The sequence below is a fragment of the Haematobia irritans genome, chromosome 1 (assembly GCF_050003625.1).
Source record: "Haematobia irritans isolate KBUSLIRL chromosome 1, ASM5000362v1, whole genome shotgun sequence".
Classification (NCBI taxonomy): Eukaryota; Metazoa; Arthropoda; class Insecta; order Diptera; family Muscidae; genus Haematobia; species Haematobia irritans.
Genome location: NC_134397.1, coordinates 163,788,550 through 163,816,318, shown reverse-complemented (window position 1 = coordinate 163,816,318; position 27,769 = coordinate 163,788,550). Strand labels below are relative to the sequence as shown.

At 28.1% G+C, this 27,769-nt stretch overlaps 1 protein-coding gene across 2 annotated transcripts in view; it reads right to left on the bottom strand.

Moving 5' to 3' along the window:
• Positions 1-27,769, bottom strand: part of Gasp (Chitin binding Peritrophin-A domain-containing protein Gasp) — a 100,017-nt gene that overhangs the window by 36,347 nt on the left and 35,901 nt on the right. The window contains exons 2-5 of one of the 2 annotated variants that reach the window (XM_075292067.1): positions 10,561-10,770; positions 6,695-6,883; positions 6,407-6,617; positions 3,531-4,565 (exon numbers count right to left, since the gene is read on the bottom strand). In XM_075292067.1, coding sequence (XP_075148182.1) covers positions 4,448-4,565; positions 6,407-6,617; positions 6,695-6,883; positions 10,561-10,770 — 728 coding nt within the window. In that variant the 3' untranslated portion in view covers positions 3,531-4,447. Of the gene's footprint in view, positions 1-3,530; positions 4,566-6,406; positions 6,618-6,694; positions 6,884-10,560; positions 10,771-27,769 lie in introns of those variants that run through there. The other variant, XM_075292068.1, reaches the window with a different exon arrangement.

The window sequence follows — 27,769 nt, the reverse complement described above, 5'->3', positions numbered from 1 at the left end:
GGGACCATATACTAACACCACGTACCAAATTTCAACCGAATCGGATGAATTTTGCTCCTCCAAGAGGTTCCGAAGGTCAAATTTGGGGATCGATAATTATAGACCGATATATACCAATTTATGGATGTACCAATTTTTGGATGGTTGTTAGACATCATATACTAACACCACGTTCAAAATTTCAACCGGATCGGGTGAATTTTGCTCATCCAAGATGCTCCGGAGTTCAAATATGGGGATCGTTTTATATGGCGGCTTTATATAATAATGGTCTGATATGGACCAATTTTTGGATGGTTATTAGAGACCATATATTTACACGACGTACCAAATTTCACCCAGATCGGATGAAAAATGCTTCTCTAAGAGGCTCCGCAAGCCAAATCCAGGGGTCGGTTTATATAGGGGCTATAGGCAAAAGTGGTCCAATACGGCTCATTTACAATACCACCCGACCTACATCAATAAAAACTACTTATGCCAAGTTTCAAGTCGATAGCTTGTTTCGTTCGGAAGTTAGCGTGATTTTAACAGACGGACGGACGGACATGCTCAGATCGACTCAGAATATCACCACGACCCAGAATATATATACATTATGGGGTCTTAGAGCAATATTTCGATGAGTTACAAACGGAATGACGAAGTTAATATACCCCCATCCTATGGTGGAGGGTATAAAAAAAAAACGAAAATTTCATTTCCGTCCGTACGTCTGTTGAAATCACGCTAACTTCCGAACCAAACAAGCTATCGACTTGAAACTTGGCATAATTAGTTTTTATTGATGTAGGTCGGATGGTATTGTAAATGAGCCGTATTGGACCACTTTTGCGTATAGCCCCTAGTATATAAACCGACCCCAAGATTTGGCTTGCGGAGCCTCTTAGAGAAGCACATTTCATCCGATCTGGGTGAAAATTGGTACGTCGTGTAAGTATATGGTCTCTAATAACCATCCAAAAATTGGTCCATATCGGACCATTATTATATAAAGCCGCCATATAAAACGATCCCCATATTTGAACTCCGGAGCATCTTGGATGAGCAAAATTCACCCGATCCGGTTGAAATTTTGAACGTGGTGTTAGTATATGATCTCTAACAACCATCCAAAAATTGGTACATCCATAAATTGGTATATATCGGTCTATAATTATCGATCCCCAAATTTGACCTTTGGAACCTCTTGGAGGAGCAAAATTCATCCGATTCGGTTGAAATTTGGTACGTGGTGTTAGTATACGGTCCCTAACAACCATCCAAAAATTGGTACAGATGATCCATAATTATATATAGCCCCCATATAAACCGTTCCCCAAATTTGACCTCCGGAGCATCTTGGAGGAGAAAAATTCATCCGATCCGGTTGAAATTTGGGACGTGGTGTTAGTATATTCCGCTAACAACCATACCAAAATTGGTCCAGATCGGTCTTTAGTTATATACAGCCGATCCCCAATCACACAAAAAATGGTCCATATCGGTTCATAATCATGGTTGCCTCTCGAGGCAAAAATAATCTACCAAAATTTTATTTCTATAGAAAATTTTGGTAAAATGTTATTTCAATAAAAATTTTTGTCAAAATTTTACTTCTATAAAAAATTCTGTCAAAATTTTATTTCTATAGAAAATTATGTCAAAATCTTACTTCTACAGAAAATTTTGTCAAAATTTTATTTCTATAGAAAATTTTGTCAAAATTTTATTTCTATAGACAATTTTGTCAAAATTTTATTTCTATCGAAAATTTTGTCAAAATTTTATTTCTATCGAAAATTTTGTCAAAATTTTATTTCTATCGAAAATTTTGTCAAAATTTTATTTCTATAAAATATTATGTCAAAATTTTATTTTTATAGAAAATTTTGTCAAAATTTTATTTGTGTCGAAAATTTTGTCAAAATGTTATTTGTGTCGAAAATTTTGTCAAAACTGTGTTTCTAAAATTTTATTTCTATAGAAAATTTTGTCAAAATGTTATTTCTATAGAAAATTTTGGCAAAATTTTATTTCTATAGAAAATTTTGTAAAAATTTCATTTCTATAGAAAATTTTGTCCAAATTTTATTACTATCGAAAATTTTTTCAAAACTTTGTTTCTAAAATTCTATTTCTATAGAAAATTTTGTCAAAATTTTATTTCTATAGAAAATTTTTTCTAAATTTTATGTCTATAGAAAATGTTGTCAACATTTTATTTCTGTAGAAAATGTTGTCAACATTTTATTTCTATAGAAAATTTTGTAAAAATATTATTTCTATCGAAAATTTTGTCAAAATGTTATTTCTATAGAAAATTTTATTAAAATTTTATTTCTATGGAAAATTTTGTCAAAATTTTATTTCCATAAAAATTTTGTCAACATTTTATAGCTATAGAAAATTTTGTCAAAATGTTATTTCTATATAAAAAAAATTTGTCAAAATTTTAGTTGTATAGAAAATGTTGTCAAACTGAATTATATACGTATTTAATCGGCCAGTTTTTTGATTGATATATCCCACGTATGGATTAATTTACAATTTAGAAGACGGTATTAGGAAGTTTTACGATACCTTACCATCTGCAAATGTTACCGCACGCCAAGTAATTCAATTGTTGGTGACAGTCTTTAGTAGAAGTTTCTACGCAATCCATGGTGGAGGGTACATAAGCTTCGGCCTGGCCGAACTTACGGCTGTATATACTTGATTTCTTTACTTTTAGTTCATTTTGTTTCTGTAGGAGGGGATGTAATTTCGTAAACTGCATTTAAAAAGTACAAGAGGGCATTAATTTTCTTGGTTTTAACGCTGCTCTGTGTAAATTTCAAAATGTGAAATACAATTTAGTTAAATTTTCGTACGAGTTAGTTTATTCTTTCTATAAACCAGTTTACTATTTGCGGTGTGTTTTATAAATTTTGGTTTGGCTAGGGTTCGGAGTCGAGTAAAATGTTTACTAGTCCGGCTCGAGCAGCATCTTCAGACTGCTACTCCAAGTCCACAACCCTGGTGGAGGGTAGATAAGATTCGACCTCGTATATACTTTTTACTGGGCGGTATATGATATTACACAGTTGGCTTCGCCTGACATTATACTCGTATCTTTCTTAGATCAATTGATTGCATAAAAAATTGCACTAACTTGTGGATTATCCTCTTGGTAAATACTAATCGGAGGACAAAAAGCTCCCCATTACTAGTTTTAGTCACATATGTTGGTCTTTTGTAAATGGAATGAAATTTTCCGAACATTTTGGCATGAAAGCACTGCTGTTGTCTCTGAAGTGCCGAATTCGTAAAAACAAATTCCAATCAAAACCCTGGTATATGATTTTTATTATAATATGATAGTGATAAATACGCATATTCCATTAGTTATACCAACGAGGACAAAGGTGGAAGGTAAACCCATGCCATCCATTGTTAATTTGTATTCAGGGATGAAATTAATTGGAAATATCTGAAAATTAGTAAGGTATTATATGAAGGGAAGAAAAAGTCAGTTTGTGTTTTTTTTTTTTTTTTTTTTAATTTTTATATTTTTTTTTGTATATTTTGTTTTTTATTTTCTTTTGTTTTGTTTTCGTTTTTTTTAATAATATTATAAACTTATAATCAAAAATCACTTAAATTAAAAAAAAAATGCCTAAATAAAATATTTACGACATTCTACAATAAATTTTGTTTTGACAACTTCTTTAAATTTTGTTTCATCTTTCATTGTCTGCTGATTTATGTCTCCTCCTATGCAATTTAATTATTAAATTTTATTAGAATTAATTCTCTGTAAGCTTCTTTTGAAACAAAAACAAAAAATGTGATAAGAAAAAATTCACTTGAAAGGACAACAAAAATAAACAGAAAAATATATAGATGAGAAAATAAATGGAACATATATTCCAAGGGAAAAACAAACAAAAAAAAAAAGACTGATAGATGATGATTTTTTTTACAAAATGCAGGTTATTAAATATAAATAAACCAAATTAAAGAAAAAGAAAATTTTAAATGTAAGCTTTCACAGAGAAATTTTAACATGGAAATATCAAACAAAAAACATTTTTTTTTTGGGTGGGGGGGAGAAAATACCCCTCTATCATTTCTATCTTAAAAGTTCATTTATATGGGTCTCCCATGACAACAGGGAAAACTGATCAACTTTACTTTCTTCTTTTTACTGAAAAATCATCTTAGGGATAGTTGATAGCTACAATATATTTAATAATGTTTCTTCTTGTTGCTGTTGTGGTTAAGGAAAATGTCCTGTTGTGTTTTTCTCTTTTAGTTTTAAAATTCTCTCTTTTGGGGGGTTCACTGTTTTCTGTGTATGTGAATGTATGTGGGGTTTAGAGAAAGTTATTAATTGGCTGATTGATATTTCATCGTATATTTTGTTTCTGTGTTGTTGTGAGTGCTGGTGGGGTTAATGTGGAGAAATGTTCTTGTGATGAGGGACTTATGAAGAGGCGGCAGCACCCTTGGATACACCCTTTTTACGACCTTCGCCTTGTAGACCAGCTAATAGTTCACTTTTACGGATGCTCTTCAAATCCAAATCGCCGTAGTAGTCTTCGCTGTAATGTAGAGGGATTTTTGTTATGTGAGAGGTTAAGGACTGTAGGTTTAGGATAGGATTTTTATTTTGCTATGATTTACAACGATTTCATGATGTACAAATGAAAAATTAAAACTAAATTTTGAATCTGATTTGCCCTTAGAAAAGTAAAAGTGATCTATATGTACAATACGCAAAAAAAAAAAAAAAACAATAATAACTTGTAGAAGCAAGCGGCTGTGTGAATAATGTAAAATAAAATTGACTAAATACGTGTGTGGTAAATTGGTGGATCAGATTTGATACAATTGGATCTTAAAAATGAGGCATTAGATCTGAGAATATCGAAAGCTATATTTATAAGAATGAAATTATACACCGTCAGATATGATAAAGAATAAATACGAACAGACTGCATCTGTTGCTATCCCGACCGAGTAAAAAAATGAGAGAGATCTAATTTGATACGATTAGATATGACTAGATCCGAAAAATCATATCTAATTACTATGAAATTAGATGTAATCAGATTACAATATTAGCCTGGATCTAATCGTATTAAATTATATCTCTAAATTTTTACTCGCCCCATTAGAAATTGAGAGATCCAATTTGATGTGATTAGATATGAGTAAATCCCAAGAATTGTAAGATTTAATCATATATAATTACACGAGTAAAAATTGGGAGATCTAATTTGATACAATTAAATTTGAATAGATCCGAAAAATGGAATGATGATCTAATAATATGTAATTGCTATGAAAATATATCTGATAAGATCTCAATATTATTGGTCTAGATTATATCTATCGCTATATATAATTGGATTTGATGTCAGATCTGGTCATATATGGAATTATATACATTTATATCTATATGATATGATTTTATCATATGTGAGTATATCTAAAGTGGCCAATTTTGAGATCTCATATCTGATTAGATCCCTCAATTTTTACACGTGTACTATGGAATTAGATCTGATCAGATCTCAACATTGGCCAAGATCTAATGTCTTAGATATAATTATATATATTCCTATATATACTTGGATCTGATGTTAGATCTTGTCATATATGGAATTATATCTAATTCTGTCTCATCATACCTGGGTAAATCTGCTTAGATCTAAAGTTTTGAGATCTAATCATATCTAATTAGATCCTCCAATTTTTACACGAACGATATATTCAATTCTACCTATATCATTAGATTGGTCTCATTCCTGAAATATTATGAGAACCAATTCCATATTCAATAGATATTAGATCTGAGCAGATATATATCCCTTATAAGTATTAGGGTAGATACCATCAGATAAAATATAAGATCTAACAGAATCTTCTGTATCAGCAGATCTGTCTAATTTTTAAGATCTCATCACATGCAATTCAATATTAATTACTAAAAAATTGAGAGATCTAATTAGTAGTTCTGAAAATTGGCAACCCGTGTAAAAATTGGGGGATCTAATTAGATATAATTAGATCTCGAAATTGGCCACATATCTGCAGATTTATCCAGATATGATGAGACAAAATTATATATAATTATATATAATTCTATATATGACGGGATCTAACATCAGATCTAATTACATATAGGGATAGATATATTTATATGTAAGACATTAGATCTAGGCCACTATTGATATCACATCTAATTCCATAGGAATAAAATATAGTCAGATCTTAGTTTTCATCATATCAACTGACATCTCCAAATTTTAACCCGGAAATTGAAAAGAAAAATATTTCAACAAAAGCTTAAAAGCTACCGCTACCATTTTAATACTAATTGCATTGCCCAAAAATTAAAAAAAAAAAAAATTATTTGATAAACCACAAGATTACTTACCATCCGGGAACATCTTCGGGATCTTCACAGTTACCACTGCCATCACTATCGCCAATTTTGAATACTGTACCAATGGGGCAACCATATTCACGGGCAACACCTTCCAAGCAGATATAATATTTACGGCAATCTTCTGGGTGAGCATGTCTGGAGAATGAACCGGCATTGGCCAATTCACCGGCGGCAGGACAAGCGAAACCATTGGCAACTTCTGTTAAACCGAAAAAAAAACACATGAGCACATTTTTATAAATTTTCCTTAGAATTTAATTTTTATGATTGGTTTACCTTCGTTTCTACATTCTGGAACTTGATCGGCCCACATACAGACACGAGCATCACGATCGTAAGCCAAACCGGGAGAACATTGATATCTAGAGGGTTCACCGTTCCAGCAGTTCCAGAAGACATCGCATTTAGCCTCATCGGGGAAGATACCATACAAACGGGAGCAATGGGGTGTGGAAATTGGGGGTTCTAAAATGGAAGATTACAACAAAATTATACATTAATATTAGGTTCTAGTGTTTTTAGAGCAAAGAACAAGCGAAACGAACGAACGAACGATAGATTTCAGGTCTTAGGTCATGCTTAAGGAAAGATTCAATAGTTAAGAGTAAATTTTTTCAATTTTTCAAGGAGATCTCATCTAGGCAGCATTATCGTTGAGAATTTCAGAAAAGTCGCACAAAACGTCTCACTCGCAGTAACACGTGGCACACTCCCATTGGAAAATGTGGCAAATTTTTTTTTAAGGAAAAAATATAATAATAAATATGATTAATTCCTTTTACATAGAATTGTGAGATAGCCTTTCTAAAGTCTAATTTAAACTATTCCAGCAATATCGAATATCACTCCTTAAAATTGAGAGTTTAGGGGAAAAGCTCAGTCTTCATAACATTTTCTTTGCATACTTATATGTGATTCATATGTCCATTTGGAAAATTAATGTAGCTCTGTTAGACTTTAACATCCAGTTATCAAAAAGTAAATTGCAAATATCTTCTTTCAGGTTTACTTTAACTAAAAAATTTTCAGCAGTTAATTTTCTAACTGGCGTATGGAATTTATAGGAACGATGACAGGTATAATCATAGTACGCTATAAAAATTCGTTAGGTAACTTAGAACTACCGGAGCTTCATGAAAATGTAGGTAAGAAGTGATAACAAGTATTGTATTAACAGATTAAACTAGACTATTTATTTAGGAATCAATCACATACGTAATATTAACGGGATTGGGATCAAAAATACTTTCGTTTTTTTTCTGATAAAACCTATACGAAAATTTCAGATCTGAGATCGAAGGACCATTTTCAAAAAACCAAATTTCCGTAACGCCTGGTATATTTTTTAATTGATTGCCATTTCTATTTGGCGCATGAAATTATTATGATTTCTATTATTTCGATTTTATATAGTCCCACCATACGCGTATTCCAAATAAAAGGAGTAGCCAATTAATATAATCGCCTTTTTCATTCTGTTATTTTCGTTCTGATAAGCTGCATAATTCGAAAATTTTGAGATCTGAATTCGAAGGACCATTTTCATTTTCATATCGTTTAAAAGCATACATGAACAAAAAAATTTAATTAATTTTTCGAGTTGACAGACTGTCGTTTGCCGTGTGATTGCTCAGAGAGCAGACATTCAATAGATCGATTGTCATCTCATTTTCGCGAATGAAGTTAGTATGATTCCTATCGATTTTGCATAACCCCAACCTACGCGTATTCCAACTAGAGGAACCACCCAGCAAACAATTTGGAAGTTCTCCTTTAGGCACAACTTTAAAAGCACTTCCAGAAATGTCCTACCAAAGATGTTCTGTATTTTAACTGAACAGGAAGTTCATTTAATTAAATTTTCTATAATTCGCTTTTTTCATATTTTTAATGGGAAATTTTTAAATTTTATTGTTTCAAATGGGTTAAAAGCAGATTAAAAATTAATAAAATAGTGCAACTTATTTAAATTTTGCCGAAAAAAATCAAAATCCTTTCTAGAAAAATCTAGAAAAATTTTTGAAAATATTTGATGTCAAGCATACCAGACAAGCGTTATAATGCATTAAAAATCATAAAAAAATTTTAAAAATTATTTATTCATTAAAATATCACAAAATTTCTTTATTCACATCAAAATCACTGGATTCGCTTCACACCTTAAAAAGTGATGCAAATTCAGTGCAACGTCTGTTGAAGTGATGGACATCCGTCCTATGGCAAGCCCATGTTAAAATCATCGCTTCTGCGACAATTTTGCACCACTTCCGGATCCAAAAAGAACATTTTCACTGCCTTTTTGGCGACGCTTTTTTGCTGGGCAACTGTATTCTACTTTTTTTATTCTCCCCACATTATTTTCCGTGCACTTTCATTATGATTGCATTTTGACATTACTGCTTTTTGTTGCTCTGATAAGTTTTATGATACGAAAACTTAAGATTCATAGTCGAAGGACCATTTTCTTGAAGCTAAACAATTTAGTAAAGCTAAATTGCAGCCTGAAATAATGCTACAATGTATGATTGATTGTCATTTCAATTTGGCGGATGGCGTTAATATGATTCCCATTATTTCGATATTGGAGCTAAAGGATCCAGCCAATTACTGTATTATATTTATTATCTCTTCAATTTATTTTCTCATGGATTTTCACTATGGTTGCATAGATTACATAGATAATTATTACTTTCCATAAGTAGTATAATTAACACATTTTTGATCTGAAGTCGAAGGACCATTTTAATGAAGCCAATTATCTTGTAGCCTGAAAGTATGCTATTCAGTCCATTGTGATACCACATTGGTGAACTTCTCCCTTATAACTGAGTTCTTCCATGTTAATCTCAATGACAAGGGACATCCTTTTTATAGCCGAGTCTGAACGGCGTTCCACATTGCAGTGAAACCACTTAGAGAAGCTTTGAAACCCTCAGAAATGTCACCAGCATTACTGAGGTGGGGTAATCCACCGCTAAAAAACTTTTTGGTGTTCGGTCGAAGCAGGAATCGAACCCACGACCTTGTGTATGCAAGGCGGGCATGCTAACCATTGCACCACGGTGGCTCCTATCTTCTTTCCTCAGAAGACCCTAATGAAACGCAGCAACATATGTTTGTTTAGAATAGCGATAAGATTGTAGGGTTAGCAATATTCTAGATATAAGTTCACATTCAATAAAAAAAATAGTATTCATTTGGAACTCAACGAGAAAAGTTTGATTTGGGATTTCAAATGGAGCTCTCTGCAATGGTTGTCAATGACAACTAATTGTACATGGTCCTTCGAACCGGATTTTTTTTTTTAATTTTGGGTCAACTGAGTCTCTTACCTCTGGTGGGGAAAAACTCAGTTTTGTAAAAACCAGTTTTGTACAACTAATTGTACAGTGATTGCCATTTGAATTTGGCAGATCAAATTGATATGATTCCTATTATTTCAAAGTTGCATAGTCTCGCCCTACGCGTATTCAAAATAAAAGAACCAGCCAATTAATATATTCTACTATTGAATTTTGCACTTCCTCCCATATTTTCAGTAGGATGACATATTGAGATTAGATGGTTCGAAAAATCCAGATCTGAAGTCGAAAGACCATTTTCACAAAGCTGATGGCCTTATCGCTTAAAATCATGCTAAATTTGTTGTCACTTCAATTTAAAAAAATTATTTTATTGATTGTCATATCAATTTCATGAATGAAGTTAGTGCGATTCGTATTATTTGGATTTTACATACTCCCATAGCCCAATAACTACATTCAATTTTTTAACGCTGCTCTTCATTTTCTCATGGATTTTGCCTGTACGGCAGCAAACTCATTAATTTTTATTTTCTAACGGTTTATGATTTTTTAAGAAGAACCAATTACTTGATGTATTCTATCGAAATCGAACAGTTGATATCTGAAGTCGAAGGACCATTTTAATAAAGCCAATTACCTTATAGCCTAAAAGCATGCTAAAATTTTGATTGGTTATCATATCGACTGAAATCAATAAGATTCTTATTATTTCAATGTTACATAGTTAAAAGTCAATTACTATAATCCATTTTTTTACTCTGCGCTCTATTTTTCCATGGATTTTCTTGGTGTGGATGGAAGCATACAATATTTCCCTTCAAAAATTTCCAAACTTACCCAATTGTGTACGATCTCCACAATCGACATTGTGCAAATAATCACAGTTCTCAGTCAAATATTTTGGATCGGAAGCATCAAATGCCAAACCATTGCCGCAGGTCTTCAATTCAGCCACATTATTGTCACACTTCCAATATTTATCGCAGGAAAGGTCATGAGGATAAAATCCAAAATCATCGGGACATTTAAATGATTCCTGGGCAACAGCTACAAAATGAAAATAAAAATAAAAATAAAAAAAAAATTAAAAAATTAACATTATTATTTATGTAAATGGAAAAAAGTGCAATTATATCAATATGGATAATAAGTTACAGGCAAAGCGAACGTAAGAGCGCACTCGCGCTCGAATAAAAAATTTAATAAAATAAAATATAATGGTTGATTGGATAAAACCAACAGAAGTGTCAAAACTAATTAAAAATTACATTATAAACTGTGAGAACATCATCATACAATTAATTAACAGTTCATAGATAACAAATAAAACCAACAAACAAATGCCAATGCCAACTCAGTGCGTATAGGCGGCCAAAGTGATAGTGGCAATGACAATGCCAAAGTCAATGACATGTAATAATTCAGTGCAAAGGACAAACAAAAGGAGACGCAAAAAAAAACGAAAAACAAATGATAATAACAAATAGTCAATAAACTATTTGCATTTTACAATTATGAATTTAAAAAAAAATCCACAATCATAAATTCAACACATAGTTTAATCCATGATTCATACATATACCCATATGTATGAAATGAGATATAAGATTTATTCGTGGCAATTAAAAATGGAATTTTTAAAATTAAACAAATTAATTTTTCTCTTGAAATTAACATTTGATTTTGATTAATGTTTATCGTGACACCCTATTGTCTTTTTTTTCGATTATAAATTATTGCATACATTTGGGTTTGTAACAGTTTGACAGTGACACTAATTTGCACATACATACAAAAACCTATATTACGCTCACGAAAAAATACATACATACCAATATTTATGTATAGCAATTTGTAACGGTAAATAAGCCTATCATGTCAATATCATGCCGCGAACATAATCTACAATTACAAAACGGAGCCTACTTCATTGTAGAATTTTTGAATACCCCTCCATTTATGTGTGTGTGTGTATGTGGGTGTGCATGCCTATGTAATTGTGGTTGGGTAGATGTACGTGTCACAGGATCAATTAGTCTAATAACTGTTGGACAGTTGAAGCTTTAAATTAAGCTTCCTTTTGTGTGTATGTATGAGTGTGTGTGCGACCGTTTGTGTGCTTGTTTGTGTACATTTGATTTTGCACAAATGTATTTTTAATTAATTATTGCAAAGTATCACACAATTTTGACATTTCATTTCACATTATAAGTGATTAATTGGATGAAATCTATGGTTGGAAATTATAATGGTGTCCTATAGGAATTAATCGGCAAATTATACAAAATAAAATTGGAATTATGGTGAATTTAAAGCACCGCTTTAATGAAGAGAATAATTCTCTAAAATCCATGTTAATTACAACATATTTAATAGTGTAAATATTTCAGCGTAAGATATATTAACGCCTTGAAGTATACTTTAATATTGGTTGAGAAAATTTATTTTTTACAGAAATTGAACCACTTTTGTAAAACTATTAGCAAGCAATTAAAATATCATAAATTTGGACATATAATAAAATAAATTTTTAAGGAAAAAAATGCTCTACAAATATAAATCCCCAAATAAAAACTTTTAAAATTATATTCGAAATATCACTTTCGTATGCAAGAAATCCAATCGGCTATACCCCAATATATTTTTCTTTTCAAGAAAAATTTTAAAAACAATACTAACAAACTATATGGAGTATAATATGCTATCGCCTTGAAGTATACTTTAATATTGGTTGATAAAATTTATTTTTACAGAAATTGAAATTCGAAGGACCATATCTGTAAAAATGATTGAAAGCAATCATTTTTAACATAAATTTGATTAAATTGTAAATAATTGTAATAAAATATATTAATAAAGAAAATAATTATCTACAGCCAAACTTTTTAAATTATAAAATTTATTTTTACAGAAATTGAAATTCGAAGGACCATTTTTGTAAAATGATTGCAAGCAATCAAAATATCATAAATTTGATTAAATTGTAAACATGTTGTGGGCTAATTGTAATAAAAAATATTTTAATAAAGAAAATAATTCCCTACAGCCAAACTTTCTAAATTACATTAGAAATGCCACTTTCGTAGGAGAGTTATACCTTAATTTTTCTCCGAGAAAAGTTTAAAAAAAAGTGCTAAAAATTTTAACTCGATATGTCTTTATTTTATGAATGAAAGCTGGGAATAGAAATACCAGCCCCCTGAAGCTTCTTTTGTGTAAAGAATTGAAATATTCTCATTTTCATTTATTTTTCTAAAAGCAATATTTATTGAAAATTTTTAAAATTATTTTCGTTTAAAAGATATTTTTGTCGCCTACCAGCATGCTTTAATTTTTCTCCACAAAAAGATCTAATATAAAAATTTTATCTCGAAGGGCCATACTTAAAAAGGAAAAATATTTTGGTGCCCAAATATAGCACATTAGAACCCGAAGGGACATTTTTATGCACACTTTTGGATAAAATTTAATTAAAAATGTTTGTACTTAACCCTGAAAGAGTATTTTTTTTTAATTCCAGATATTTGTACATGACCTTAAAATAACTCGTTATCGAATAATTTTCTTATCGCCTACTAACAAAGTTTTAATATAACATTTTTAAATCGAACCACCATTCTTTAAACGAAACGGAAACTGGGATCGAAAATAGAAAAAAATTACCTCGAAGGACCATTTTTGAAACGAACCCAAATGTAGCAAAATAGTCAACAAAGGAATATTTTTGGTTAAATTGAACATAACCTTGAAACATTAAAATCATTGTTTTACAGAAGGCAAGATGTTTTGTACATATCCTTATAGTAAAATAGTAAAATCACTTTTTTTTATGAAATACAAGATCATAAGCAAATTTTTTTAATAATATTATAGTTTTCGTATACATGATAACCTGTCACCTATAAATATGCTTTAATTCTTTTTGTTTTTTTCAACAAAGTTCTAATATAAAATTTTGAAATCGAAGAACCATTTTATTTATCCAAAATAGAACTAGAATTTGTTTTTTATTTTGTATGGTTTCTATTTGGATGTTAAATAGAATATTTCTATTTTATATACACGTTTGATTGAATTTAAATTATAAATGTTTGAAGATAATTTTAGCTTAGATTAGACAGGCTGATATTTGTGGCTCTAAGCTATTTTAATACAAAAATATGATAATGTTGTAATGCACACATTTTATGTCGAAGGACCATTTTTGTCAACCTAATCTCCACATATATACATTTTTTTAGAGATTTTTTTTTGCATAGAAATAAAGATGAAGTATCAAATTAACTTTTTTTGAAGATTTTTATAAAAAAATCATATATTTAAGTCATGACTTCGTGACCATTTTAAATCAATATACAATATCGCCTAAAAGTATGCTATATTTTTTATTGTTTATTTCAGCTCGTTGCATCATTGTTGTATTGAAGATAACCTGCTATCTATAGGTGAGTACCTCTAATGTTTTTTTTTTTTTTTTGCTAAAATTTTTGATATAAAAAATGTTCGATAACTGTTATATTTCAAAAGAGTTAATCTTTTTTTTTAATTTAAAGAATTGTTACTATGAAACAATAATTACTAAACTTTCATAGAAAAATCGAAAATCATATACGAAAGCCTTTTCTGGAGTATGTATATAGAAGTACACCGATGAAACATTTTTGCAGTTACTATATAGTGTTAAACATTTAGTTTTTTTTTACAACTTTAGTGCTTCTGGGAATTGAATCCGTTCTTCTTCTTTAGTTCTTCTGGGAATTGAATCCGCATAATGATAATTTCAGCTTGAAGGACCATTTCATAAATATCCTTTAGAAGTCTTCTAAGAGCAATATGCATTTTTATCACTATAAATTTTATTAAATTTTAATATCCTTCATTCATATTTGGCCATTTTTTAAATATAGTTTTTTTTGCAAAAGTCCCAAGTGCACAATTTTTTTTTAATCATATATTCCCATTTAAAAATTTCACATATGTTAATGAAACAATATGTCCAAATCAAATTTAAATTAAAAATCCTATTTATTTTCCCCCCAAAACAAATAACCTCGATATATATTTAAAAGCCTTAATTTCCACAAACTAAACTAAAAATCAAAAATAAAAGCAAAAACAAACCATGAACTGTTTACCTGCAACAAATGGCATAGTATGTGGCGAAAAAAAGGAGATTTGTTTGAAATTCACTATAGACCTCAATTTTGTGGTTGTACAATTAGATTATCACACTGTTTTGCTATTTTCATTTCCACTTCAATAGCAATTGTAAATTTAATGAAATGTCCTACCATTTATTTTAAGAGAAGAAAAAAAGGAAAACAAAAAAACTTTCCATCCCTTATGAAACAAGATAAAATTAGATTACCTTAATTAATGCATAAATTATTAAAAATATTTCCAATATATAAAATATTTTTTGAAATAAAATTTCTTATCTTGTTTTTCTCCCTTATGAAACAAGATAAAATCACATCACCTTAATTAATGCATAAATTATTAAAAATATTTCCCAATATATAAAATATTTTTTGAAATAAAATTTCTTATAAAAGCCTTTGGAAAAAAGTTTGGTCTTCTCTGACCAAGAGTCATTTTAAATACAAACCACAAAAAAAGTGTTAAAACTACATAGCATAATTTTAAGCTGTTTTGAAAATGTTTACATTTTAAATAAACATTGCGTGTTTGTTGGATGGTATGATTCACAAAAGTAGGTGTTACTTTGAATACCAGTTTATATGGTAGGTATAAAAAGAAAGTATAGGGTTTAAATACTTTGGGGTTAACAAAATTAATTTTTCATTTTTTTTTACCTAAAAGTATGCAATAGTTTATTATTTTATGGATTTAAAAAAACAATCAGGAATGGAATGCAAATTCCGATAAAATTTTTTTTTTTGTTTAATTTTTGTTTTTAATTCAAACATTAACTTCACAAAAAATTCGTATCAGGACTTAATTATTGTAAAGATTTTGGATAAAATTATTTTTCCCTTGTACCCAAAAGTATGCAATATTTTATTGTTGTATAGCTGTATTTTTATAACATCCAGGAAAGAAGTAAAAATTCCCATACTTTTTGATTTCTTTAAAATGTTTTTCATTTCAAACATACACTTTATCGAAAATTCATGTTATGACTTAAATATTGTATGGATTCTGGAAAAATGAATTTTTAACTTTTACCCAAAAGTATGCAATATTTTATTATTTTATAGCTGTATTTTTAAAACATTCAGGAAACTTACGAAAATCCGATACTTTTTTATTTCTGTAAAAAGTTTTACCTTTCAAACTTTTATTTTACCAGGTCAGATTATATTACTTAGATTTTCATAGGGTCTCATTTAACAAATGCAATGGTTTATGGAATTCGTATTTTCAAAAATTTTTGCATAAAATTTCTTATATTATTTTATCGAAAATTTCTATATAAAATATGTTACACGTTAGATTTATATTTTGCCTCAAAGTATGCTCTATATCTTTGTATATTTTTTTGGCGCCTCAACTATATCCTATGGTTTTTGTATGCCCAGTATGCTTCAAATTGTGGGTGTTTCGCTCTAATGTAACATGCGTATGATTATTTGATAAGAAAAAACACACACATAAAAGAAGCCCAGGGACATGGTCGTGTTTTTTTTCCAACTGGTATTAGTTGTAATTTAGTTAGTTGCAAAATTGTGGTCTTTGCTGTTTCACACTACCCTAGTTGTTGGCATTGTAATTTGTTTTGAAACAAAAACATGTTCCATGCGTATATAAACATGTGGTCCTTTGCCTTCAATGCAAAAGCTTTTGCGTTGGTGGTGGAAAAAAAAACGACAAAGTGAAGTGGATGAATGAAATTTTACCACTTTGTCCTATAATTTTATGATTTTGTTTCGTTTGTAATTTTGTTGGTTAAAACAAATTAATTTACACTGGAAATATAAACATTGCAGTGAGTTGTTTGTTTGTTGTTTGAACTTTTTTTTTTCGTTGTTCTTGTTGTGATTTGTTATAACAAAATTTACATAAATCAATGTAAGCTTCACTCATATGGGGCAAAACTTTGCAAACATGTTAGCATAATTTGTTGATTTACAAATCTAAACCACGAAATTTTCAAACAAAAAAAGTGGAAACCTGGACATTTTTGCTGATGATTATCGTATGCTTTTTTCATTTGAGTTTGGAATTTTGTAGCATATAATGGTCAATGAGGAAGCATAACGCCATGTAAATATTTATTTTTTTTTTAATTGCTCATTTTGTATATTTTGTGCTCTAATGATGGTATGAAGTTTTGTTAACTCATTAAATGCCAAAAGCACCATTAATTGAATGCAACTGGCCACAATATATAATTTTAGTTTTTTTTTTATAAAACATTTCCCTTAATATAATATTTGAATTTCTGGGGCACTAATTGGAGAGTTTTTTAGTGTAATAAAAAAAGGCGATTTTTTTTTAAATAAATAATTGTCATGTTTAAAAATAGTAACAAAGACTTTATATATGTTGCAGACAAATTACAGTTGAATACATTAGAGATGGGGTTCAAGTAAAGATGTATCTCTATTTACTAGGTTTTATGAGTAGCCTAAAAATTAAAAAAGAGCATACTTTTAGGCATTCTGGATTCCAACAAAATGGTCCTTCGACTTAATTCTTTGTTTGCTTTCCAACAAAAACGTAAAAAGCTTAATAGAATAATATTATTTACTTTATAGAATAATACTACTTATACTATTTAACAACATTTCTAGCACTATGAATACTTTGTGTTGGTTAAAAAACAAATTAACCCTCTAATGCCCAATCCCGCCTTTAGGCGGGCTTCGTTATATGAGGAAGCCTTTAGTAAAACACATCTTAAGCCAACAAAACTGGGTAAAATAAAAAGAAAATTTTGTTAAAATAGTTCAAGAGGCTTTGTAGCATATATTGAATTTTACCGTTTACATTTTTCTTGTATCGTTTGCTTGATTTTGTATAGTTAACATTAATTTTTTAGTCAGCTGGCAAAAAAATTGGGACATTAGAGGGTTAATTAAAAAATAAATCTACGAAATATAGACTGGCTTTCCTACTTTTTAATTCACAACCTCATTGTTATTTATATTTGATATAGGATTTAGAAAAATTAGCATACTTTTAGGTATTAAATATTTCAAATAAAATGGTCCTTCGACTTTAAATTTATTTTTCTAGCTTTCCTACAGCAACGAATATGTTTAACGGGATATTATTTTGAATTGTTTTAAATGTGTTGGTTGGAAATTTAAATTTTTACCGACTTCTATGATTTAGAATAAGTAATTGAAATTGACAATACTTTAAGGCATCAGATATTTAAAAAAAATGGTCCTTCGACTTAAATTATTTTTATTAGATGTCTTGTCTTATTGTGGTTTAGAATAAGTAATTGAAATTGATCATACTTTTAGGTATTAAATATTTCAAATAAAATGGTCCTTCGACTTTAAATTTATTTTTTAGCTTTCCTAAAGCAACGAAAATGTTTAACAGGATATTATTTTGAATTGTTTTGAATGTGTTGGTTGGAAATTTAAATGTTTACCGACTTCTATGATTTCGAATAAGTAATTGAAATTGACAATACTTTAAGGCATCAGATATTTAAAAAAAATGGTCCTTCGACATAAATTATTTTTTTTTCAGCAAGATTGTAAGGGAGAGAGGCAGTACCAACTGCTTACAAAACAACCGAATCAGCGCTGATTTTTGTGGGCGATGTCCCGATTTATAGCAGCTTCAACATAGCGCTGATATAATTGCTCATTTCAATAACAATATTGCTCAGAAGTGAGCAATATTGTTATTGGTATGAAGGAAAACAGCACTACCTTTCGCGTATCTATACTGCATGAATTGGTAGCAATAACGTAAACGAATGATCATAAACTTGTTTGATTACTCGTTTACGTTATTGCCGCCGATACATGCAGTGTGGATGCATTGCCTACTTTATTGTATACCAAAAAGCGCAACTAAATTTTACTGCTGGAATATTTTTTACTGGGTAATTTTTTTTATTTATTTTCATAATTTATTATGATTGTAAATCTTGTAATAAATAAATAAATAACAGAGTGTCATTGTGAATTATGTCTATGTTGGTTGTAAATTTAAATTTTTACCCTGATCTATGTTCAAGAACAAGTAATCAAACTCCTAGGAATTAGATAGCTCAACAAAATAGTCCTTGGATGGACTTCATTTTTTTAGGTTTCCTATAGTTAAGAACATGTTTAACAGAGAATTACAGTATAGAGAGATATATGTCTTCGTTGTAAAGATAAATTTTTACAGAGATCTATATTTCAAAATAAGTAACTGAAATTGATTATAATCTTAGGCATTAGATATTTACAAAAAAAAAATGGTCCTTCGACTTGAATTTATTTTTTTGCTTTCCTACAGCAATGAAAATATTTAGCATGGTATTATTTTGAATGATATCTCTGTTGGTTGGAAATATACCTTTTTACAGAGGTCTTGTTTCAGAATAAGTAATTGAAATTAAATTAAAAATATGATCTCTAAATAATCACAAGCAGTATTAGAACAATATTATAGTTCATATGTCAAATCACCTTGAATACCAAATGTATATATTAAATTATTAGAAGATTTACTAAGTAAAACCTAGCCTTCCTATTTTTTTATATTCACAACTGAATTTTTATAAATGTTTGTTATAAGTCATTCACCCAAAAAAAAAAAAAAAAAATTGGAGCCTATCTTAAAACCACTGTGAAATATGGTCCTTCGACCTTATTTTCTAAATCAAAAAAACAAAGAATTTAATTTGTTTTAACTATCTGTCTCTAAAAAACTACTAGGGTTCAATATACCCTTGTATTTAGAGCACAATGAATTCAATTTCGTACGTCTATATTTTTCTGGGATTTCCCAACACCTTAGTTATACTGTCATCATCCCTTGATATACAAATGAAAATTGCCATTTTATTGAAAACCATATGCAAGCAAATATTTATGATTATTAAAACAACACTTTAAAACTACATACAATTTGGCCAGCATATTTGCAACTACATGTATTTATACGGAGACGAAAAGAGTTTGTTTCCTTTTTCACAGGTTGCTAGTTGCAGTATACATAAAAGAAACACAAAATACAATACACTAATAAACAACACAGCCCCATGCAAATACAATCTAAACAACACTGTAATTCCGGCTAACAAAATATGTGGTTTAATGGAAAAATTTTTTTCCCAAATATTTTCAACAAAAATACATATATACATTAGGGTAGATCTCTTACGAAAAATCAAACTTTTAACTCAATGTCTTCAACATAGGAAATGAACCCTTCTTTCTATAATTTTTATTCTAACATAACCATTTTCTAAATGCCTTATTTTTTTAATAAAGAAAACTCAGTTGCCAATGATTTTTATATCTTCATACTAAAATTATATTTACTATAAATTTAGTATCAACTATAAATAAATAAAAACTATTTCCTCACATAAACCAATTCATTCCAATGTCCAAGCTCCTACAATGACAGCAACACTATAATACTACAAAAATAATGCATTTTTATAGCATCGGCCGTTGCAAGTGCAAAAGTCAGTGACCGTTTACGGTTATTATTGTCGACGACTTTTGCGAGAGCTCACAGACAGATGAGGTTTTTGGGGCCAATGTTATAAGCAACAGAGTGTATTCAAGCCATTTGCTACAATTAAATTGTGTTGCAATGCAAAACAAGAAACAAATACATAATTTGTCATAATTGCTAACGCTGAAATAATAGAGATATTAATGGATTTTACCAAAACATTTGTTTGTGGTTTGGTTTGTTTAGCTTGCAGCACATTGGGGGATAAAGGAAAAAACTATAAGGAAATAAATTAAATTTCCAAATCAAAAGTTTTAATATTTTTTGTAAATTAGATTAGAAGCACTATTCGTTACACAAATATTAGTCGTCATTTTTTTCCAGAATAAAACTATAAACACTTTTCCAATACATCAAATTTCAAATTTATTTCACCCTTTTAGAAAAACATTTGTCCGCCTAAAAGTATGCATTTTGTTGGTTCCATTTGAAGTAGGCTAACAGGTTTCCACTTTGGCCCATCAATGAAAACGCACATTTATGGATGAAATCAAGGGAAATTGGGAAATATAAATATAAGTTTTCTATCGACACAATTCGACCAAAACATTCACATAAACAATAATTTATTTTTTATACCGAAACACCCAAAGAAAAATTTAAAATTCTTCCTAAATCATTAGTTTTAATGTGCATCTAAAAGTGCTCTTCTAGAGACGGACTTAATTTTTGTTTGTTTTGTCAAAATTTTATTTCTATAGAAATTTTTACCAAAATTTTATATCTATAGAATTTTATTTCTATCGAAAATGTTCGATTTTATTTCTATTGGAACTTTTGTCAAAATTTTATTTCTATAGAAGATTTTGTCAAAAATTTATTTCTATAGAAAATTTTGTCAAAATTTTATTTCTATAGAAAATTTGGTCAAAATTTTATTTCTATAGAAAATTTTGTCAAAATTTTATTTCTATAGAATATTTGGTCAAAATTTTATTTCTATTGAAAATTTTGTCAAAATTTTATTTCTATTAAAAATGTTGTCAAAATTTTATTTCTATTAAAAATGTTGTCAAAATTTTATTTCTATAGAAATTTTTTTTCTATATAAAATTTTGTCAAAATTTGACTATTTTCAAAATTTTATTTCTATAGAAAATTTTGTCAAAATTTTATTTCTATAGAAAAATTTATCAAAATTTTATATCTATAGAAATTTTTGTCAAAATTTTATTTCTATAGAAAATTTAGTCAAGATTTTATTTCTATAGAAAATTTAGTCAAGATTTTATTTCTACAGAAAATTTTATCAAAATCTTATTTCTATAGAATATTTTGACAAAATTTTATTTCTGTAGAAAATTTGGCAAAATTTTATTTCTATAGAAAATTTTATCAAAATTTTATTTCTATAGAAAATTTCATCAAAATTTTATTTCTATAGAAATTTTTGCTAAAATTTTATATATATAGAATTTTATTTCTATTGGAACTTTTATCAAATTTTTTTTCTATAGAAAATTTTGTCAAAATTTTAATTCTATAGAAAATTTTGTCAAAATTTCATTTCTATAGAAATTTTTGTCAAAATTTTATTTCTATAGAAAATTTTGTCAAAATGTTATTTCTATAGAAAATTTTGTCAAAATTTTATTTCTATAAAAAATTTTATTTATATAGAAAATTTTGTCAAAATTTTATTTCTATAAAAATTTTATCAAAATTTGACTTCTATCGAAATTTTATTTCTATAGAAAATTGTCAACATTTTATTTCTACAGAAAATGTTGTCAAAGTTTTATTTCTATAGAAAAATGTATCAAAATTTTATTTCTATAGAAAATTTTGTCAAAATTTTGTTTCCATAGAAAATTTTGTCAAAATTTTATTTCTCAGAAAATTAAATCAAAATTTTATTTCTATAGAAAATTTTGACAAAATTTTTATTCTTTAGAAGATTTTGTCAAAATTTTATTTCTACAGAAAATTTTGTCAAAATTTTATTTCTATAGAAAATTTGGTCAAAATTTTATTTCTATAGAAAATTTTGTCAAAATTTTATTTCCATAGAAAATTTTGTCAAAATTTTATTTCCATAGAAAATTTTGTCAAAATTTTATTTCTATAGAAAATTTTTTCAAAATTTTATTTCTATAGAAAATTTTGTCAAAATTTTATTTCTATAGAAAACTTTGTCGAAATTTTATTTCTATAGAAAATTTTGTCAAAATTTCTATAGAAAATTTTGTCATAATTTTATTTCTATAGAAAATTTTATCAACATTTTATTTCAATAGAAAATTTTGTCAAAATTTTATTTCTATAGAAAATGTTATCAACATTTTATTTATATAGAAAATTTTGTCAAAATTTGACTTCTATCGAAATTTTATTTCTATAGAAAATTTATGTCTACAGAAAATTGTGTCAAAATTTTATTTCTATAGAAAATTTTATCAACATTTTATTTATATAGACAATTTTATCAAAATTTTATTTATATAGAAAATTTGGTCAAAATTTTACTTCTATCGAAATTTTATTTCTATAGAAAACGGTAGACATTTTATTTCTACAGAAAATTTTGTCAAAATTTTATTTCTATAGAAAATTTTATCAACATTTTATTTATATAGAAAATTTTATCAAAATTTTATTTATATAGAAAATTTTTCAAAATTTGACTTCTATCGAAATTTTATTTCTATAGAAAATGGTAGATATTTTATTTCTACAGAAAATTGTGTCAAAATTTTATTTCTATAGAAAAATTTATCAAAATTTTATTTTTATAGAAAATTTTGTTAAAATTTTATTTATATAGAAAATTTTGTCAAAATTTGACTATATCGAGATTTTTTTTCTATAGAATTTTATTTCTATAGAAAATTAAGTCAAGATTTTATTTCTATAGAAAATTTTGTAAAAATTTTATTTCTATAAAAAAATTTTGTCAAAATTTTATTTCAATCGAAATTTTATTTCTATAGAAAATTTAGTCAAAATGTAATTTATATAACATTTTGCTCTTAAAACTTAACGTTTGACAAAAATAACAATTTGCTCTTAAAATATGTTTGGGGTGATCATATTCCTTCTCTGCATGCAGTGGATGTTTCCAAAGCTAATTTGTGGCAAGACCATGTATTTGTCATTGCCTCTGATTCGATTTTGTACCAAAATTTCAGTTTTTCATTGCTATTTTGGCTGCGCTCGATTTGATGGGAAGTTGTACACTTTAAAGTTAAGCCAAAAGAAATGTTATTCATACAAAAAGATGAAAAAATCTGTAATATTTATTTTTTAACAAACAATTCTTCAAAATAGCTACACTAAAAGAGGAGGAACGAAATTTCAGACAAGGAATTTTTATTCTGACTTTAATAAATTTTCTTTAAAATTATAAATTCGAGTTTATTTGTTCTTAAAGAAAATACTTTGTATTTGGTAATTTCATTAGTATAAAATTTCATTTCGGAGGAAAGTATGTTTTGTTCTTCTTTTTTGTGTTTAATATTTGAGTAAATTCTTATTCACATCCTTTGTCCCAGATAAATTCAGTTGTACAATAAATAACATGAAAATGTATGATAGTTTCGTTTTTAAATAAATAATAAAATTAAAATCACAACAAGGAACGTCAATCACTATGTCAAATATTTCTCTACAATAACTGCTAACAAATATTATGCAAAATAGAAAACATTTCCATAAGATAGTAAATAGTTTCTGTGGTTTACAAATCCTATGCATGACAGGCTGCATTAGAAAAACATAGAAAGCATTATGGCAATCCAATGAAAGTGAAAGTAAAAATCATTTTCACAAAAATTACTCAAAACAATGATCTGATTTGTATTGAGATTTTTTGTTTCCTTTCAAGCGTTAACTTACAAAACATGTATTTCTGCTGATTTGAAGAGTGATAAATGTCAACAAAAACGTATAATGTTTTTTTTTAGTTTTTTTTTTTTGGTGACAGAAAACATACCTTTAGGTAAATCTGTAACGTTAAGTAATTTTTATTGTAATCGAAACCTCATACAAGTGATACTCACATAAACAAATGATCCAGGCTATGCAAATACAAATTGTTTTTCTATTATATGGCATTTAAACAATTACCGGAAATCATCAAAATGTCACATAGTTGGTAAGATTAATGTAAATTCAAAGCAAAAATGTTACAATTATTTTATGATGAAAAAATAAATTTAAATAGGCTCACCAATATTACAATCACTTTAAATGTGGTTTTAAGATATAAATGAATTTAGGCCCTTAGGCTATTATAAGTGATTTATATGAGGTGCAGATAATTGCCTTCTTATGGTAATTTGGTAGGAGAAAAGATTGAATATAATTTTTGTGCAACTGAATGACCTCAATTGCCTGGGGAGTAAGTCCAAGGTAAAAATGCAATTCCATGTCTAAATTACCACGATTGCATGTTTTTGGGTCAATCAGCTGCATTATATTCAGACATTATAATAATGTGGAGCAATGGTTTTGTTTTTCATACACAAAAACTAAGAGTCATTATAATTCCAAGGGTACATGCAAAGAAAACATACTTTCCTCAGGAACGAAATTTTAAACAAACGAAGTTCCCTTTTGTTATAAAATATTTTATAAAGAGCACATAAACCACAATTTGTCACAAGTGTTGCATCGATTTTATATAATGATTTTTATTTATGGGCTGCCATAACGGCCGATGATCGTTTACCGCTTTATTCATAGATTTTTACTGCTTGGTAGAATTCTTGATATTTTGGTAGATTTTGCAAATTATTCCTCTCCCACTAGGATTTGCTTAAATTTTTCTATAGAAATAAAATTTTGACAAAGTTTTCTATAGAAATAAAACATTGACAAAATTTTCAATAGAAATAAAATTTTGACAAAATTTTCTATAGAAATAAAATTTTGAAAAAAAATTTTATAGAAATAAAATTTTGACAAAATTGTCTATAGAAATAAAATTTTGACAAAATTTTCTATAGAAATAAAATTTTGACAAAAAATTTTATAGAAATAAACTTTGAAAAAATGTTTATAGAAATAAAATTTTGACAATATTTTCTATAGAAATAAAATTTTGACAAAATTTTCTATAAAAATAAAATTTTAAGAAAATTTTCTATAGAAATAAAATTGTGACAAATTTTTCTATAGAAACAAAATTTTGAAAAATTTTTCTATAGAAACAAAATTTTGAAAAATGTTTCTATAGAAATAAAATTTTGACAAAATTTTCTATCAAAATAAAATTTTGACAAAATTTTCTATAGAAATAAAATTTTGACAAATTTTCTATAGAAAAAAATCTATATTGGTAGATTTTCGGAGAAATTTTTCTAAAAATTGTATTATATTGCAAAGTCACTTTCGTGGGTATGATGGCTTTGCTGGCGTTTGAAGGCCATAATTCGTGCCAATTTGAACAAATCAACACTGATTCTTAAATGTGATGTTGTTTTCGTGATTTTTTGCACGTAGCAAAAAATGTAGCGCTTTATTTTTGCCTCAAATGTAAAAATGTATTTCTGCCTCAAACTGACAAAAGAAATAAGTTCCCAAAAAATGAAATAAATCCTCATTATTTTCGTGAAAGGTAGTAAAAAAGGACAATATAAATTCATTATTATATTTTTACAAAGCTTCATGGAAAGTTCCTTGTGACTCTTGGACTGAACCGAGGCAAGTGAACCAACAAATATTTTCAAAACCCTAAATGAAAAATGTCATCATTTTTGGGGGACTTATTTCGTAAAAGTAGTAAAAAGAATTTTTTTAAATTAAAAAATGTACAAAAATATATTTAAATTCATTAAATCCTAATTAATAACTAAGTGCTAATCGGCTAAAATTTATTCGCCAACTGAATATTAGAGAGATTTGAAAATAAATTAAAAATGAAATAAACCCCCAAAATATGAAATAACTGAACGAAACTTTATTTTTTTTTGTCCATATTGAGGACTTCGTTTGTTTTTATTTAAGTTTTTGAGCTTTAATTCCTCTTTAATTAATTTTAAAAAATCTCCTTTTTTTGATAACATACAAATCTCCTGACAGACATGATAACCGTGATTCAAAACGTCATCCGTATTACCACCAAGTCTAAATGCACTTTATTGCTATATGGTTGCACGCGTGATAAGGAAGGTTTTCGTTCATTTCAAATATATAGCATAAAACCGCATTGCAACATTTAGCCATCATAAACCACCGTCACCATCAGCTATTACAACATTTTAAATCTCGTTAAAATGTGTTCCCTTTTACAATTCACATCATCATCATCATCCAAAACTGCAGTAAACCAACTGCATATGAAGACTAGGCGATTTTATTTAAACCAGGGATATATTTTAGATACTAGAAACAACAAAAACAACAATATCTATCGGGTTGATGCGCAAAAGAAGCCTTTACTCACAAACTTAAACTAAACCGGCCTTTAGTTTTCTACAAATATGATTGTGACCTAAATACTCAATGTATACAAAAGAAAAATATTATAAAAAAAGAAAAAAAAATAAAATACAAAAATTATGTAATAATCTATGATATCACATATACTGCATATATCTACTACACACATTGCGCATTATTTCAAGATGAGTGCAATATAAAAAAAAACCGGTAAACCTTTGCTCTCAAATGCTGCCGGTCCCAATCTGAGACAACAACTCCTTTTTCAAAAATGAAAAAAAAACAACGAACATTTTTCAGCACAGAAGAAACCAGAAAAAATGTGAACACCACAACCTGAAAGGTAGGCAAACTCTTGCGGTATGACATAGTTTAACATCTGCAAAATATTGCGTGTAATTACATGCCACTGTGTATTTTTGTTTTACGGTCTTCTTTATAAAAAGTACCCACAAACAGCATGTAACCTTGAGTTGATATCAGACTTGTGTTTTTTTTTTTTTTTTTGCTATGTCGAAACTTTTTTTTCGTTTTGAAAGGATATGCAGTTTTGCATTTACTTTTGCACAGGGACCATAGAGCATCTTTGGTTTCAGATGCAGAAAAACAAAATGCAAAAAAAAAATTACAGGTTTTTTTTAATGGTTTAATGACTTCCAACTAAAATGTAATCAACAATGAGGTTGTTTAAATTACTTTACCATTACAACATACCATTCACTTTGGGAAGTCTTTTGTTCCTTTGCTTCTATATATATTTTTTTTCGGGGAAAAGGAGTTAACCCTGAGATGGAGTTTTTGACTGTTTTAATTTAAATCTGGTTGTGACAACATTCTGTGTGGGAATATATTCCGAGAGTTCCAGGTAAATTTAAAGAAGGATATTACGTTACATTGTAAATATCCTATTTCACATGTCCTTGCAAGTTGAGATGTTGTAATGTTTTTTTTTTTTTTTTTTTTTTTTTTAATGAAAATGTCTAAAACCATTTGCATT